General features: G+C 41.3%; 1 protein-coding gene across 1 annotated transcript in view; it reads left to right on the top strand.

Moving 5' to 3' along the window:
- The window catches only part of LOC122789423, a 296,247-nt gene that overhangs the window by 169,474 nt on the left and 108,276 nt on the right, over positions 1-18,497 (top strand). The window contains exon 5 of the mRNA XM_044056874.1: positions 820-934. Coding sequence (XP_043912809.1) covers positions 820-934 — 115 coding nt within the window. The remainder of the gene's footprint in view (positions 1-819; positions 935-18,497) is intronic.

Here is an 18,497-nt window from a genome sequence, read left to right as displayed (position 1 = left end):
GCATGTTAAGATCAGTTCTATACAAATCTAACAACTTTTACTTACTCTTTGTCCATGTAGACTCCTTTCTGTGACTGTATTCAAAAAGTTTTCGAATACACAGGAAACACCAGTATGGAGTCTACATGGTTGCTTTACAGCTTGTTGAATTGCTCCACCATGTTAGTTTGCTTGATTAGCATACACTTCAGATACTTATGCTGTAATTAGCATGCCACACTATTTACCTTGTTTGCACATGAGTGCGATCTGCAACATGGAGTTTACTTAATCTAAAAGTATTTGTGGCCATGTGCAGATCGTGCCGTGAGATGCACACACTGAAAAATGACCGTGTAGGCTTTATTGAATCACCCCGTATTTATTTCCCAGGGTATCATAATACAGAAGAATGCATTTGGCTTTTTAACTACTTCCAGCCTTTGTTCACTTTTTAAGGTACAGCAGACTTCCTACATTTCTGAATATATAAAGATGCAGTGGCTACACTGAAATTAGTGAGAAAATATACACCTGCATTACCTGAAACACAATTGTTAAAATAATAAGCTGTTTAGTACACAGAGAGTCATACAAGGTAACAGATGTTCAAGGACGCATGAAGCAGTCAGTTTCACAAAAGGTTACGGACAGGTGAATTTACTTTTAATTTTTGTTTTACTTGTGACAACTAGAGCAGCTGTATGTTTCTGGTTTGCTTGGAATGGTGAGTTGTGTATATTATGAGGAGCACGCTTAGGTAATGAAATAAGAATTTAATTCAAATTTGTGTTACTTTTAATAGCTTCTCTCATGTATATCATTCTCATTTATTTAAAGGGTTATGATTTTAGTTTCCTGAGACGAAGCAGATTATATGAGAAGTGTGGCCCAGAAGAACAATACAATTGGACGACGCAGTATATTGGTGGGAACAGACTGGCTGAATGCATAGGTACGATTGCAAAATTAATTAAGTACATTTTTACAGATACTTCATTCACAGTTGCCAGCCTGCAACAATGCTTATCAAATATTGGTAGAACATTACAGTCATTGTAGCATTATGGCAGAAATAAAGACTGCAGTAAAATCGGATGAACAAATTCACACATGAAACTAATGAGGTAAAGTACAAGAGGGGAATATGTATAGATTTTTTTTTCACTGAAAGGATGTAAACAGTCATACGAGTTACCAGCAAGTGATACTAGGAAATTCATATCAAAGGAAGTGTGTGGCAGTCTATAAAGAATTAGGATTACTAAAAAAAAGTGTTAGGTCTTCCCACCTCTACAACAAACAAACAATACATTTCAGGCAGAGTAGCACTCTTGACACCTTCATGGTAAACCTTGATAACTGGATGAGCGGCTTTAAATTTTCCCCAATCTATCTTGTCTTGCATTGCCTCCCTGAAGCTGAAGAGACGTCAGTACATGGTTTACTGTCTGGACCTCTAATGGTCTGCAGACCAGCTGAGTACTACTTACCTGTGAACCTATGAACCTGTAAAAAAGAACACAGAGTCATAGGAAACAAATCAGCAAGAAGCTGTGTGCCTGACTATATTACACCTATCACAGACATTATATTGTTGTTTCGTCACTTAACTGAGCCTGACTCTTCCTATCTCAAGGACTTTAGTACTCCACACGTCTATCAAAAAAATGGTTATTTTAGTTCTTGCAAATTCATACTCAAACTTATATTCATGTACCATAGATATTACAGTGAGAAAAAACAAACAAGGATGTTTTCAAAGCTAGAAGAGTTTCCATTCATTATGTAGTAATCAAGATATTTTAAATGTCAAGAAAAACTAAGTATCATCATTCTGTGTCTGTAAACTAAGTATCCTTTTTAACATTGCGTTGTTTGATTTGTTCTGGAATTAAAAGTCCATAAAGTCTCAGAAATTGCAAATTGAGATTGTTACATTCCTGGAATAAAAAGTCTATTGTCTTAAAAGTGAATACAGCAATGAAATGTATTAATTTATTTCAATGGCTAATAATGTTTGTCAATGGTACAACTTGATCCTAAAAGGACCCTCATCAGCCACAGGCTGGAAGTAACATCAGGCATAAAACACTACCTCAGCTTGCCAGGCCAGAGGTACTGTCACCCTTGTGGAATAAAATCAACCCTTACGTTCCTAACAACATTGAAAAAGAGAGCCACAACAATGGTACATCTATACTTCATTCAGGCGTATGCAATTGTAGGTCATTAGACTGTTGTTGGAAAATCAAGGGTGAATAAATTGCTCTGAGTTGGATTATGCAAAAGCCAGTGGTGCACTTTTGTTGTTTTTCCTTTTTTCTCTCTGTTGCAGTGGGACCATGGAGTTGGTATATAAAAGTTAGGTGTATTTAGGGAGGGGGTGGCATGCCCCCAACATTTTTTTTCCTTTTTTATGTTTTTAAAAAATTACACTTTTTGGAGTTCAATATTCAGACAGGTCTAAGTCTTACTACAGTGACTCGATCAAAGCAGGAAAGCCCACCACAATAATGTCTGACACCTGCAGCATTTTAGGGTTGATCTCATCTAGTCCTACAGCCTGCAGTGAAACTGTCTAATTACTGCATTACCTTTATCTACAGAAGTGCAGTCAGTAAAACTGTCTGCTTCTGGTGCTGTTTTCTCATGTAACAGTATGTCAGGCTCATTTATGAGCTTCTCAGTGGTACTCTGACCTTTTAACAATGTTCTCAGTTGAAATTAGGGTTTCTGTACCCTTGCTGTGAACAGCATGGATAGTAATCTACTTTTTACTCCTGATACGCTGGATAATTTGCTAGAACGTCTTTGAGGCCATCTGAAAGTCAATCTCCATGGCCATACCAAAATCTTGCCACACCTGGGTCTTTGCTACTGTGACTGCAATAACTGCTGATCTCCTGGAATGTTAGATTTCAGGGCTCTTACAGGGAATTATGAAGATAGGTGAGGGACCTGATTGTGAGGAATAGGTTCCTTATTAGAACGCAAGATCTGAACTAGTTTGGACTTGTATTGCTAGTCCTGGATTGTCCATAACAAACACCATGTCTGAAAACAAAGAAGGATGCTTGTCAGTGTACTTTAAACAACAGTACCTTGAGACAATAGTTAATCACATACCTCTGGTCATGTCAGTAGGTCTGAGGTCTCTTGTTACAGACAGGTGGGTCAGGAGAGCAACTGGTCACCACTTGCTGATTTTAGTCAGATAGGCAGGGTAGATGCCTGAGAAACATAAGAAACTGGAAACCCAGATGAACACCGACCAAACCTTCCAATTCACTCTCTATTGCTCATCTTAATATACACAGTATCTGCAATAAAATAGCTCAAGTTCATGCCCTTCTAGATGTCAACCAGTTTTACATCCTCTGTTTATCAGAAACATGGCTAAAACCCACAATAAAAGACAATGAAATCACACCCCACCCCAGGATATAGCATCATTCGACTAGACCGCACAATCAAAAAAGGTGGAGGAGTAGCAATTTTCTACAAAGCAGAACTACAAGTTAGCACTGTAAATCTTAACCTACCTTTAGACAATAATGCCAAAATTATTATCTTTAAATTCCAGCTTAACATACACAAAGCCATAAACATCATCTGCGCCTATCTTCCCCCAGGAAATAGCAATAGTATACTTGAATACATCCTAAATTGGCTTTCTTCTAACCTCCCTCAAGAAACCATAGTACTAGGAGACTTTAATATAGATTGGAATTTATGTAGCAGCACTAACCTCACCACCCTTATTAACCTTTATGGTTTCTCACAAGCTATAAACTCCCCAAGCAGAATAAATAGACTTAACAATAAAGAAAGTACCTTGGATTGGATAGTCACTAATAGTCCTCATCACATTTATACTACAGGAACCCTTCCAGATGACCCAAGTGACCATTCATACATTAATATATTATCAGACATGAAACCAGCCTAACTATCCCTAACACTATCAGAACAGTACGCTCCAAAAAGCACTTTAACCCCGAGCTGTTCCAAACAGAACTTAAACAATGCAACTGAACACCTTTAAAATCTCTCCCTATAAATAAAGCAGTTGAATACTTTAACTCCACTTTCTTAATGATCCTAGACCACCACACCCCAACACGCTCTATTAGAAATAAAACTAAAGCAGACCCTTGGCTCTCAAGTAATACTGGGCAACTAATCCTTTGCAGAAACAAATCCTGGGCAAAATGGCGAACTACTAAGAATCCTACAGATCACCAAACCTTTAGGCAACACAGAAATAATACAAAAAAGCCATCCTACTAGACAAAAAGAACTATTATCTCCAACTACAACAATCCTCCCTCAAGGAACCACAACAATTTTGGACTAGTATTAACAAACTTCTATAGCCAGGCAAAACCATCACCCCTAACCCTCTAGGCTCCAACCCTAAAAATCCAATACAAACAGCCAATGCCTTCAATTCTTTCTTCACTGATACTGTCCAAACTCTTGCAAACCATCTATCCCCTGATACCTCTAATCTGCCTACTCCCACTACCATCCCACCCCCATTATTCCATTTAGAACCAGTACCTACAAGCTACATCTGCTTCCTACTCCAAAAGCTAAAACCTGCCACCCCCTCAGCTGACAAACTCCCAGCAGAATTCCTGCAAAAAGGAGCTAAAGCTATTGCTTATCCCATATCCATACTGATAAATAGAACCATAAAGGAAAGTACTATCCCAACTACCTGGAAAATTTCTCATATCATCCCACTACATAAAGGTGGGAACTCCAATGACTTTTCCACCTTTCGTCCCATAGCTCTACTCTCCCCACTTGCAAAAATAATGGAGAAGTGCATTCATGTACAACTACTTAACCACCTTCTCCATCACCACCTACTAGCTAACTGTCAACATGGTTTCCAACCTTTCCACAGTACCACCACTGCCCTGCTATCCTTCACAAACTCCATCAACAACAACCGCAACAAAAATATTCTTTCCTCTGCAGTCTTTGTTGATTTATCTAAAGCTTTTGACCTGGTTAATCACCAACTCCTTCTACACATACTGAAGTCCCTTTCACTTGACCCTCTATTTATGAATTGGTTTACATCTTACCTTGAAAACAGAAAACAGGCTGTACTCTGGCAAAATAAACTATCGAATCACCTTCCTATCTCACTAGGTGTTCCATAAGGCTCCATACCATTCATATCAACGACCTTCATTTAGCCATTCCACTCTCCACCTGCCTCCTCCTCAACCCCCAAAAAAAACTAAACTGTTACTCTTCACACCAACCCAAAAGTCCACCCCTTTACACATCTCTCTCACAACCAACAATGATACTCTTATTTCTCCTGACCCAACCACCAAACTCTTAGGAATTACAATTGACAATAACCTAAACTTTGATACTCAAATAAATACCACTATAAAATTAGTTAACAGAAAACTAGGATCCCTCTACAGAATCAAGCCCTTTCTTACACCAGAAGCTAGGACTGCTATAGCCAGAACCCACTTAATCTCAACCCTACTCTATGCTTCTCCCATATACACCAACCTCTCTGAAAATAACCTCAGCAAACTAGCAATATCATATAATAATATTGCGAGATTTGCTACCGGCTCTCCTTTTAGAACTCATCACTGTCTGAATCTAAAACAACTAGGCTGGTTAGAATTTCTTAACCAGCTTCAATTATACCAACTTACAATAGCCCACAAGACCCTGTATCAACCCAGCAACACCCCAACACTCTCTAGCCTCATTAAACCATATAATAACCTCAAGAATCTACGCTCCTCAAACAAAATGTTGATTAATACTACCAAATCAAAAAACTCAGCAGGCGATTCCTTGTTCTCTAACTCTGTCAGAAAAGTATGAAATCAACTACCACCTGACCTTAAATCTCAGACCTCACTCCCACTTTTTAAAATAAATCTAAAACTATTTCTCAATAACCACTGGTTATGCTTCTGTACCAACACTGACTAACTTTTTCCTTTACTCTTATTTTCAGCCTACATCCACTACAATCTTCCCTACAATACCTCTATATACTATGTTCTGCATACAAATCTATATTTATATGTATATTATTGTTATTGTTTATTTTGAGTAGTATAACTATGTACAACTATTGAAAAAAAAATGTTTTGATTGAATTAATTTTTGTTATTTTGTTATAATGTTTATGTAACAATGGTTGCTTCTTACTTTGTAAAGCTTATTAATTTTTTATATGTTTTCCTGGAGCTTTTCTCCCTGGGCCTCTACTGAAAATGGACATGTATCCAGTTAGACTAGCCCGGTCAACAAATGTAAAATAAAATAAAAATAAAAAATAAACAGCATCTTGGGACTGCCTAATGAATGCACCCTTGTGGACTAAATTCAACCAGCAATTCCTCCAGGAGACTTTCAGTCACACATTAAAATACTGTAATTAAATTAAAAACTACAAAAAACAAGATTACAATATAGGAATACAAGCCAACAAAGTTGCATTTCCCACATGGCAGTGCATTCTGTGGCAGACTCTGTTTGAATGAGCTTTTCCAGAAAATTTTGAAATGTTTTCTTTTCCTCTGAAACAACAATTCTATTTTCTAGCTCCTGCCTCAGTTCAGCAGTAATTAGCCTCTTCTGATTCATATGACTTATCATGAGATATAGCATTGTTTTCTCCATTAAGCAGAGCTTTTAATTTGCAAAGGAAAGGGGCTTTAACAGACAACAATAAACCATCAAAGAAAAAGAAAACAAAAACAAGATAAAGAATACAAACCAAGAAATGCAACATTTTCACATAACAGCCTTCTCTATGGCACAGTCTAAGTGAGCATTGTCAGAAAAGGACAGAATGCACTTTATGTGTTTCCTGGCCATTTGCATCCACAAGATCTATGTACTCTTCTCAGACCAAATACTAACTGTGGCATGAAAAGCACATTATACTTGAATTGGCACCACTAAGATCTGTACTGCTCAACTCCCTGTTCATTTCATTATGTTGCGCTTGTTCAGAACTTTTCACTGTAGCCTGTCTTACCACCTAACCTGCTGTAAATTGTTTCTTAATATTTTCCACCTCACCCTCTCCTTCTGTGTAGATCATCACTGGTTTATTTCCTCTGCTGTACAGTGCCTTCCTAATCCTCTCTGTTTCTCATATCCCTATACAGTGCCTTCACCTCAGTCTAACCGGCCTGTTATACAGTGCTTTCACCTCAGTCTGTTATACAGTGTTTACTTATTCTCTCCAGCTATCTTGTCTCTTTTATAGTACTTTCCTATTCTTCTCAGTCATTTACATCTGTTATACAATACCACCATAATTCTTTTCCTCATTATCACCCTGCTTCCCTGACTATAAACTATGTAATCTTTCTATTTTTTTGCTACCCCCTCACCACATCTAACCATCAGCTGTCACCAGCTCCTCTACTTGTTTACCTGGTCTACTGGACCCAACTTAGCCTCCCCTAGGCTCGACCTCACCCATATCTGGGGTGAATGAGAAGAGAGGATTCTGGAGCATACTGCTGCTGGTCAGTGTATGGTAACAGCCTCCCACCTCACAGCAGGCTTGCAATCTCTCCAACTGCTGCCTATGGGAGGTGCTGCATGCTTCTGCAGCTGTGCAACTTCCCATCCAAGTGGTATACAGGCTGCAGCATAGTGCCCTCCTAAGCAGCCTCCTTCCCCTTAGGATGGGTGAGCTGGTGTCAGCTGCTCACTTCCCCAATTCAGTCCTCCCAGTGCTCATGCTACTAGTCAAATCTGGGTTTTTGAGACCCAATAATGGCTTTATCCATCTATGCCATGGGGTCAGGCAATCTGTGCACCCTTCCTGATTATATTTTGCCCACAATCTTTACTGGTCTGAGCCACGTAATAGTATGACTGATTGCCTCCTGCCCATATATAAGGCCACAAAGGGTCCCTGACTACCTTTTACTAAGCTGCACTGTTTGGCTTCTTGCCAACATGCCATAGTGTTCATGTAAACACATTTGTTGTAGTTGAGCCCTAACTGTGCACCCTTTGTCTTCACTCCTATAATATAGCCCAGCCTCTTCTAAGGGTCATTGTCCAGCTCTGAAGTTGCTAATCATGCTTACATACGTTGCTTGTCAGCTGACTTATATTTGTCAGGAACAGTTGTTTAAGTGTTAGCCACTTTAGAGCTTGTTGAGAGAAGACTTACTGAAGCTTCAACCAAATGAAATAAACCAGTCAAGGCTTCAACTAATAGAGCTAAGAGTGAAAACAATTTTTGAGGGGAAGCAAGCCCTTCTACACCCCACAAGCAGAATGTTTATCTCCTATCCTCTTACTTAAATATATTAACTATACAGTCTGTGAGATCAGACCACAAACTAATCTCGCTGGAGGTCCTCATCCCACCCCCACCTGAAATAAAAAAGACCATAGTAAAGAACTTCTCAAAAGCCGACTTCACACTTCTAAAGACTAGTGTGGTCTCCTTTAAGGCCCCCGAGCCGGCGGAAAACAGTACTCAAGCCGCTGAATCACTTACAAATGCCTTCTACCAGCACCTACAGGACTGCATGGATAAGGCAATCCCAAACAAAACAAAGACTCTTTGTACCAAAGGCAAGCGTCCAGTCTGGTGGACCCCAGCCATAAACAAACTCTACAACAAAAGGAGGAAGCTACTACAAGATAGAGCAAAATCCTTAAAAGGTAAGACATCCTTGATCACTATAAGTAAAAAACTAAGAGCTCTCATAAAATCTTCCAAAGCAAATTTCGAGAGAAAAATAGCTAAAGACTCAAAAGACAATCATAAGGCTTTCTTTAGCTATGTTAGAAACCTGGGAGGAAACTCCCAGATATGCTCAGAGCTAGTTCAAAATGATGTGAAGATTACTGATCCTACAGACATTGCCAACATACTGGCTGACAGGTTCAGTGCAAACTTCTCCCCCCCTCCCCCCAAAAGGAGGGATATCTATACCAAACGATTGCAGCCCCCCAAACATCTCCAGCGTCCAAGTGAAAACTGCTCTCCAAAGCAAAAACACAGCATCCATGGGACCTGATGGTGTCCCCGGCTGTGTGCTCCATGAACTCAATGAGGAATTAAACCCACAGCTAGGACAGCTGTTTAATCAAAGTCTTACCTCTGGATACGCACTCCAGGAGTGGCGACTGGAACTGTGGTACCACTTCACAAAGGCGGTGCCTCCACCGACCCTGGAAATTACCAGCCCATTAGTTTGACAAGCCTTATCTGCAAAGCCATGGAGAGGATCATAATGGACCTCATAAATAAAGACATAGGGAATTTGCAGACTTTGGATCCAACCCAGTTTGGCTTTGTCAAAGGCAGATCATGCCTTTTAAATTTGGTTGACTTTTTCGAAACAGTCACCAAAGCCATTGATGAGGGAAAGGCAGTCCATACAGCCTACCTCGATCTGGCTAAGGCCTTCGATACAATACCCCACTCAGGCATCATTGAAAAACTCATCAGCTTAAATGTCAACCCATACATCACAAGATGGGTTGCAAACTGGCTGAGTGACAGAACCCACAGGGTCAGAGTTGCTGGCGCCATGTCAGACTCAAAGCCTGTCACAAGTGGTGTCCCACAGGGCTCAGTCCTGGGCCCACTCTTGTTTGGCATCTACTTCTCCGAAGTACAAGCAAACACAGGAGGGTTATGGCTGACCAAGTTTGCAGATGACTGCAAACTGGGCGCCATAGTAGAAAACACATCTGACACAGATATCCTTCAGAAGGGTCTCACAGAAACGGATAACTGGTGCCAGAGCCACGGCCTAAAGTTAAATGCCAAAAAATGCATAGTCATACCCTTCGGGAAAAACAAGGTTACCCCTAGCTACCAAATAGGTGGCAATCCACTGAGCACAGAAGAAGTTATCAGGGACCTGGGGACCCAGGTTGATAGTAGTCTGTCATTCGACACCCATGTAGCTAAAGTAGTTAGGAAGACCTTCTACATTGCCCACCTTATCATGAAGGGTTTCTCATCTAGATCAAGGGAGGTCATAGTCTCCCTTTACTCATCACTCATCAGACCAATGATTGAGTACAATGCCCCATTCGGAATGTATCTGACCCGACACTTGCAGCAGCTGGAGAGGCCACAAAGTTCCTCACCAAAAGGATAAAGGGTCTCAAAAATCTGTCCTATGCTGCCCGACTGAAAGAACTCCAGCTCTACTCAGTCGCCACCGCTTGCTCAGAGGTGACCTTTGCCTAACATACAAGGCCATGTCAAACCCAGATTTGATGAATATGCTTCACCTCAAAAATCCAGATCCATCAGAGCCACAAGGGCGGGAGACTTAAACCTGGACACGACTATTAATAGGACGTGCTGGAGGGATAGATTCATCACCCAAAGACTCCCTATGCTGTGGAACAAAATCCCTGTACATGTGAGGCAGAGCACCTCACTGGCCTTGTTCAAGAGAAACCTTGACCAATGGATGGGAGATCGCAGATATACCCCAGGGATTACCTCAGTGTCATTGCTCGACAGAGGCACAGCAAAATAATGGGTTTAGTTCCCCGTACTAAAGGGGTGGCGTAAGCCACAAAACGATGGGCTAGGCTTGTAAATGCCCTCGGGCAGATAGCCTAGTACGAACCTATGAACCTATGAACCTATAGGATCATAGGAGATTACTAGGCTATCGACCCAGAGGTCATTTTAAGCCTAGTTGTTTCATCCCAATGTAATACCATGAAAATGCTAGTCGATACCCAATATTGCATTTAGTGATGACTGCCCATGTCCAGGAGGGTTGTGGGCACTGTCCCCAGTAAGAATTTATGATGTGTCACCCACTCATCCAGGTTCCTCTTAAACAGTGTCATGGAGGTGCTTTGTTTCACATGACTTGGTAGCCTGTTCCAAAGATGTGGAAGTCACTGGAAGATAAATCTGTCCCTCCAGCATGTCCTATTTAAGTCAGAGGCCATGTTAAGGTCCCTGGAACAGGTAGTCCTAGTTCCATTTGATTTACTGATATGCAGTAAGCTCATTAGGTTTGAGTCTTGGATTGCTCTGTAGGCCAGGCATAAGTCTCCCCTAAGAAGTCTATATGTCACAGAGTATAGTGACAGGGACTTTAGCTGGTCTGTGTAAGGCACATGCTGGAGCCCCTTGATCTTCTTTGTTAGAAACCTTTGAGGTCTCACCAGTTGCTGTAGGTGCTTTGTACAGTACATGCCAAATGGGGTGTAATACTCAATTATAGGCCAGATTAGAGCTGAGTGCAGAGGGATTATAGCCTTTTTTGCTCTTGAGACAATGCCTTTACCAAAGAAGTGTGCTACGTAGAAAGCCTTCCTTACTACAGTACACACAAGGTGGTCAAAGTTAAGACTGTAGTCAACTTGTGACCCCAGGTCCCTTACCACTTCATGGGTACTTAGGGTATTGTTGTTGATTTGATAGTATGAATTTGATAGTTTGATAGTTTGTGCTGAAGGGAATGATACACTTCTCTGCATTTAGTTTGAGACCGTGACTAATACATCAATCGTTGGTCTGTGTGAGACCCTCCTGGAGTATATTGACATAATTTGGGGATTCAGTGACTGCACCGAGTTTGCAGTCATCTGCAGACTTGCTCAGCCACAACCCCTTAGCTTTGACCTGAACTTCTGAGAAGTAGGGAGCTCAGCACTGACCCCTGTGGCACCCTGCTGGTAACAGGCCTGCTGGCTGATGTGGAGTCATGCACTTTGATAGTGTGCGTCTGGTTTGTGAGCCAGTTGGCGGCCCATATTACAATTAAGGGGTTTACATTCAGTTTGCTAAGTTTATCGGTAATATCTGAGTGTTGGGTTGTATCAAAAGCCTTTGCCAAATCAAGGTATGCTGTGTGCACAGATTTGCTCTCAACAATGGCCCTGGTCACATTTTCAAAGGAGTCCACCAGATTTAGCAGGCAGGATCTGCCCCTGATAAAACCAAATAGGGTAGGATCCATGGTTTGGTAGTCACCTATGTCTTTATTTAGCCTGGCCAAAGGTTTCTCCTGGCCTGTGATCTGTTATTTATGACCTGTTCCTAACGGACTAGAAACTCTCTACCTCCTATTCTGAACTAAAGGACATGACTGGTCTTTAAGGACTCCTTCCATCCTTTACAGCCATTCCAAAGCCTGGCCAAAGGTTTCTCCTGGTCTGTGATCTGTTATTTATGACCTGTTCCTAACAGACTAGAAACTCTCTACCTCCTATTCTGAACTAAAGGACCTGACTGGTCTTTAAGGACCCCTTCCATCCTTTACAGCTATTCCAAAGCCTGGCCAAAGGTTTCTCCTGGTCTGTGATCTGTTATTTATGACCTGTTCCTAACGGACTAGAAAATATGTCACACCCTAATCATGTATCACTAAGTGTGTATGCCTAATTTTACAGTGCATAGGTGGTAGACTGTTTCTGTGAATCTTTATCCTGTATCACGCAGAGATAGTACTGAAGCCACTGAGTTCAGAGTACCAGCAGCCATACCCCTCTCTGTTTGTGTTTCCTACTGCCCTTTTCCCTTACCCCCTGTACACATTACCTGTTGCTCCCCTTCACTGCTACCTTTATTTCAGTTACCTTGTTTGATTCTGTCATTTGCCCACTAGGTGGTGCTCCTAGGTAGCCTCAGGCCATTACTTCTTCACCCCACTTTTTCCTAGCCTCCTCCCTGGGTCTTGTCCCTGACTGCTCCCCAGACTAGCTGCTCTACCGCCTGCTTTGTTTTGCTGCTCTTATTCCTTTCCTTCTACACCCTATAGCTCCATAATTTCTTTTCTATCTACCCCCACTCCTCTATCCATCTCTACCTCCAACCTGCTCTTCCAAACTCTACTTGCCACTGCCCACCTTCACTGCACCTGGAACCTGCTACATCTCTGATTGTCTCTGCTACCTTTTACTCTACCTGCTCTAAAACCTCTTTTTGCCCTCTCTCTTACCTTGTCCTGTGCTGCTCCCTACTATCTTTAAGCTCTACTTTTAGCTCTCTACCATCTTTAAGCTCCTTTTTTTGCCCTAACACATCATCCTTCACCACTTTATCCCTCCTTCCTCCTCGGCCTCTTCCTTACCCTGTTATGCACTTCTACTGACCATCTTAGCTCCTCACATTTACCTGCCCCCACCCCTCTCTGTCTCCTCTCCCACCCTCATCACATTCTGTCCTAAGGGCATTTAGGAAGGAAGCCCCTTGTGGCGCCATCTTTACTACTCTGTTCCTGCCCTGAATGTTTGTCATGTAAGTACATTAACGGTTTATTACTCTGTGCGATATATCTTATGTTTTGTATAAGGTGCTTATCCTGCTACCTACAGACAATGCCAGTGATTCATACCTGTTTAGCCAAGACTCAATTTTTTTCTGTTGTAACGTATTGCTAAACACTGTTGCTTTTACTCTTGTGCTTGTCAATTGAATCTTTGGCGTTGCTACAAATGGTGTATTAGTTACCTACGCCTGTTGCTTGCTTTAAGAGTGTAATCTGATGCCATGACTTTCAATAATTGTAGTTATGATACTTTTCCATAAAATGGCTACTTGGAATACCAACGTCTCCCACATCGTGTTCTTTACTGTAGTGTGCCTAGAATCAAGCCTGCTGTATGCCTGGCTACACTTACCATTTATGTTTATTTAGAGTATGTAGCTCCGTAAGGCGGACATAGCTTTGAGTCGTTGCCGTAGTCTTTTTAGGACTGCATCTCCTTCTCTCACTGATGCCACATGTAACTTTTGAGTGTTCAATACCTTAGGCGTTCCTGCTTAGGCAGATGCTGCTTGAATTGCCTTTTAGAGCATTTTTGTTTCAGCGTCCTACCTTAATATCCACCTGTATCAGCCTATTCTCCTGCCTATTGAGCATTTATTAACCTAGGCATTTTTGCTTAGGCAGATGCTATTTGAAACGCCTTTTTAGTGTATTTAGTTTAAGCGTCTTACCCTATTATCAGCACAGTATCCTGCATGTGTACTGCCTAGCGTGCTTAGTTCTAGTGTCTTACCCTAATATCAGACTATTATCCTGCTTGTGTACTACTACCTAATTTTAAGTACAATACAGGGTAAAATATATCCCCCCTCTTTGAGTGCTTACTCGTGTACCTGGGCACCCTGCCTTGTTTATAAATGAACCTTCTGAACCAATGTTTTTATTTCCTTTACTGCAGCTATTGTTGGTTACCTGTAAGGCTCCTTTTGTGTAGCTTTACTTATTGCCTTACAGCCTGTGCCAACCACTTGGCATGTTAAACTAATTGTCATTCACTTCCCTGAAACTGCCTGCTTATTCTGGACCCATTATTAGAGTACAACTTGGTCTTGTGACTAATTGATTTATCCTGTATCCTGGTCATCAGTCTCCCTCTGCAAGGTAGACCTGCTTACCTTTATTCTTAGTGTAGTTGCCAATTATTTCCTATATGTAGCTTTCTGATTACTTAGTCCACTTTAGACCTACCACCATGGGAGACGCAGCCTATCTCCAAGTAGCTGTTATCTTGCACATGTACTTAACTGTTTTTTTACCTAGCATATGTTACTATATTGTATTTTTGTACTATATTTCTCCAGAAGTTTGTTTTTACTGCACAACTATTGTCTTGTTGCTTTAACCCCTACCTTATTCTTATGATGTTATCTTTCTGATTCCTCCTAGCTCTCTACCGCCTATTCTGAACTAAAGGACCTGACTGGTCTTTAAGGACCCCTTCCATCCTTTACAGCCATTCCAAAGCCTGGCCAAAGGTTTCTCCTGGCCTGTGATCTGTTATTTATGACCTGTTCCTAATGGACTAGAAAGTATGCCACACCCTAATCATGTATCACTAAGTGTGTATGCCTAATTTTACAGTGCATAGGTGGTAGACTGTTTCTGTGCATCTTTATCCTGTATCACACAGAGATAGTACTGAAGCCACTGAGTTCAGAGTACCAGCAGCCATACCCCTCTCTGTCTGTGTTTCCTACTGCCCTTTTCCCTTACCCCCTGTACACATTACCTGTTGCTCCCCTTCACTGCTACCTTTATTTCAGTTACCTTGTTCCATTCTGTCATTTGCTCACTAGGTGGTGCTCCTAGGTAGCCTCAGGCCATTACTTCTTCACCCCACTTTTTCCTAGCCTCCTCCCTGGGTCTTGTCCCTGACTGCTCCCCAGACTAGCTGCTCTACCGCCTGCTTTGTTTTGCTGCTCTTATTCCTTTCCTTCTACACCCTATAGCTCCATAATTTCTTTTCTATCTACCCCACTCCTCTATCCATCTCTACCTCCAACCTGCTCTTCCAAACTCTACTTGCCACTGCCCACCTTCACTGCACCTGGAACCTGCTACATCTCTGATTGTCTCTGCTACCTTTTACTCTACCTGCTCTAAAACCTCTTTTTGCCAGAAACTCATTTCATCACTATCTCTCCCTCCATTCTTTGCAATGGCTTGAACTTCCAAACTACCTCAAACTCCTCAAACTTTCTACTGCTCACAAGCTCATAGTTAGACCCTCTAGTTGTCCCTCTCTATCCACCTCTTTAAACCCCTACATTCCCAACCACTCACTTAGATCAGAAAACCACAATCTTCAAAACATATACAAGCCCCTTCGGCCCCCTACTGTTATCCTGCTGCTTAGCCAAAGTCTGGAATTCTCTTCCAGCCTCCCTTTGAAATATTCAGAGCCACTCTAACTTCAAAACTCTTCTTCAATCACACCTCTTTTCAAAGTGGGATTGTTCCTGTACCCCACCACATAAACTCCTCAATACCATCTCCCTAGTACTATAAACCTCTACCCCATAACACATAAACTCCCCTGTATCCACTCCTTTCATCAATATAAATCATCCTTTACCTCTCCCACCTCTCCTTTCTCCTCTCTGTCCTCTTCTCATAATTTTATCTCAAGAAAAAAACGTGTTTTTTTATCTGTACATAATGTTCATGTTTTTCATCTGTAGTGCATATACTTTGTAAATAACTGTTTGACTACATAAATCTCATTTTTTGTAAATCACTAATTAGAATTAGAAATGTCTTATCTTTTCTATAACTAACTGTATAGTTACCTACACTCTGTAAATAATGTTTTGACTATATGAACCTCAGTTTTTTTGTTAATTCATCATCTAGAAGTAGAAATTTTATTGTTTTTTTTTCCTTTAACTAACTGCATATTATCCTTTGTATGTTTCTACTGTTTTACTACTTTATAACTTTGTATAAAGTTTATATGATTGGCTGCTTCTGTGGAGCTTTTCTCCCTGAGCCTCCACTGAAAATAGGCTCTTCCAGGCCCAGTGGACTATCCCGGTCATCAAACTGTAATAATAAATAAAATAAAATAAATAAATAAATGATTGAAATAGGTACTTAATTGTGATACTAGTTCATGTTTTAGCCTGTTTAGAAGATAGCCTGTGATTACGTCTAGTCCCATAGAGGCTGTGTTTTTGCCTTGGGCGAGGCAATGAGGACCTGCTTTTCAGATATGTGGGGGGGGGGTTGGGGAAGGTTTGTGATAAGTTAGGAGGGGATAAGGGAGAGAAATGTTTACTGAACCTAAATGCTAGTAGGTTTGCTATCTCTGGGGGGGGGGTCAGTCAGTGTGATACTGTTGGTCACTAGTTCTGCATATGCTTGGGTCCTACCTTTTAGGCTACGTACATAGCTGTAAAAGGCCTTATGGTTATCCTTGGCTGTACTTGCTAAGTTTCTCTCAAAGGAACCCTTAGGGGATTTGACAAGTTGTCTCATTTGCCTGTTGAGGCTAAGGAGGGTGCTTTTCCATTGTTGGAGGCTTTGTTTTCTTGGACAGCAACTTTATGCATTTATAGTAAAGTTAGTTGATGCTGGATGTCCACCATGGCAGCATGATTTTACTTGGGGCTCTAGCTTTGATTCTTTCTGGTACAGCCAAATTTATACACTTATGCAAGTGATTGTACAGGACTTTAGTGTAAGATTTAATGTAGTTACCACTTCCAGCTTGGGGTGGGACTTGAAATTAATTTATACCTTCACCTAGGAGGGTACGGTTTATCTTGGTGAAGTTTTTTTTAGTCTGATTTCCCTCTTTGTGATTTCTGGTGTTAGTGCCAGCTCAAAGGTTACTGTTTTGTAGTCAGATTTAAGTAATGAGTGTCCAACAGTTGCGGCAGTGCGTCTGTTTGACATGTTAGTGAGGACCGGGTCTAAAATGTTTGTTCCTTTTGTCTGGATATGAACAATTTGCTCCAGGGCATTTGAATTAACAAAATCAAGGAACTTTTGCTGTGGCAAGTTGGGGCTAGCGTAGGTTTCCCAGTTGATGGTGGGAAAATTGAAATCCCCCATAACCAGAATGTTTGGTTGGTAAAACTTGGATTGTCTCCAGTTTGGTCAAGTAGGCTTCATGGGTGTTGTGACCCATAGAGAAAGATCTATAATTGGCTATGACTTGAACGGGGTCTTACCCACTGTAACCTGGACTTGGAGTAACTCCATGGAGTTGTCCAGTCTAACTAGATGGAAGGCGAATTTATCTCTTATATAGATAAAAAACACTGCCTCCTTTGGTTTTCACATGTTCATTTTGCAGTCTAAAGGTGTGAAAGGCATTGTAGCCTTGCAAGGCTGGGGTACTCTCTAAGGCTTTGAACCAAGTTTTTGTGACTTGACAAACATCTACATCTTCTAGTGATAGAAGTTCTTCCAGGGAGTACAGTCTTTGGTTTAAGCTCCTAGCATTTAGCAGCATGACTCTTATTTTGTTTTTGTCGGCTAATCTGACATCTGTAATGTTGTTTTCAAGACCTTTCCTAAAAAGGCACTATGGGGGAGGCAGGAATCTTTGCCAATAGCCGAAAGCCTAGAGGTGCCAGGTGCAAACCGTCTCTGGCAAAGCAGCAAAGTTTGTCAGCCATGGTTTCCCCGGCTGACAGGAACTGGATCCAGTTTCAATTACAACAAAAACTAAGCCAATTATTGAAATCGATATTTTTTTTAATACTGTGGCATCATTCTAGGTGAGGGTAGTATGCTGCTCAAGGCTGGGACACATACTCAGATAGCTCAACCATGTCTGTCTTCATATAGTCCAGTGAGGTGTGTCTCAGGTCATTTACACATGACCTATGACAGTGTCATAATGGTACTTGCTGCTGAGAGACCTGAGTTCATGTGTGATTTGATGAATCCTGGCACCAGACAGGCAGCTGACAGTGACTTTCTCCTTGTCCAAACTGGTGAGTGGGACACCCGTGTGTCTCACTATTGAGTCTACAGTAACAAGAAAATTTAGTTTTAGAGTGTTTCACCTTACGGGCTTGTTGGGTGAGACACTGGTGTTGCTATGTGTCACGGGTGCTGTGGGGACTGTGTTAGTTGTAGCAGTCTTGTGTTTTGGAGGTCTCTGGTGTTTCATAATTTTTTTGAGAGAATGTCAACATATGAATTATTAGTAGAGGGTTGTCGGTGTACATGAGGCAATTGCTTCACTGCCTCAGGAGACGCAAG

This window comes from Protopterus annectens, chromosome 14.part0 (assembly GCF_019279795.1).
Source record: "Protopterus annectens isolate FY-2018-M chromosome 14.part0, PAN1.0, whole genome shotgun sequence".
NCBI classification, from domain to species: Eukaryota; Metazoa; Chordata; order Ceratodontiformes; family Protopteridae; genus Protopterus; species Protopterus annectens.
Note: the sequence above shows the minus strand (reverse complement) of the source record. Positions and strands in the feature narration are given on the sequence as shown.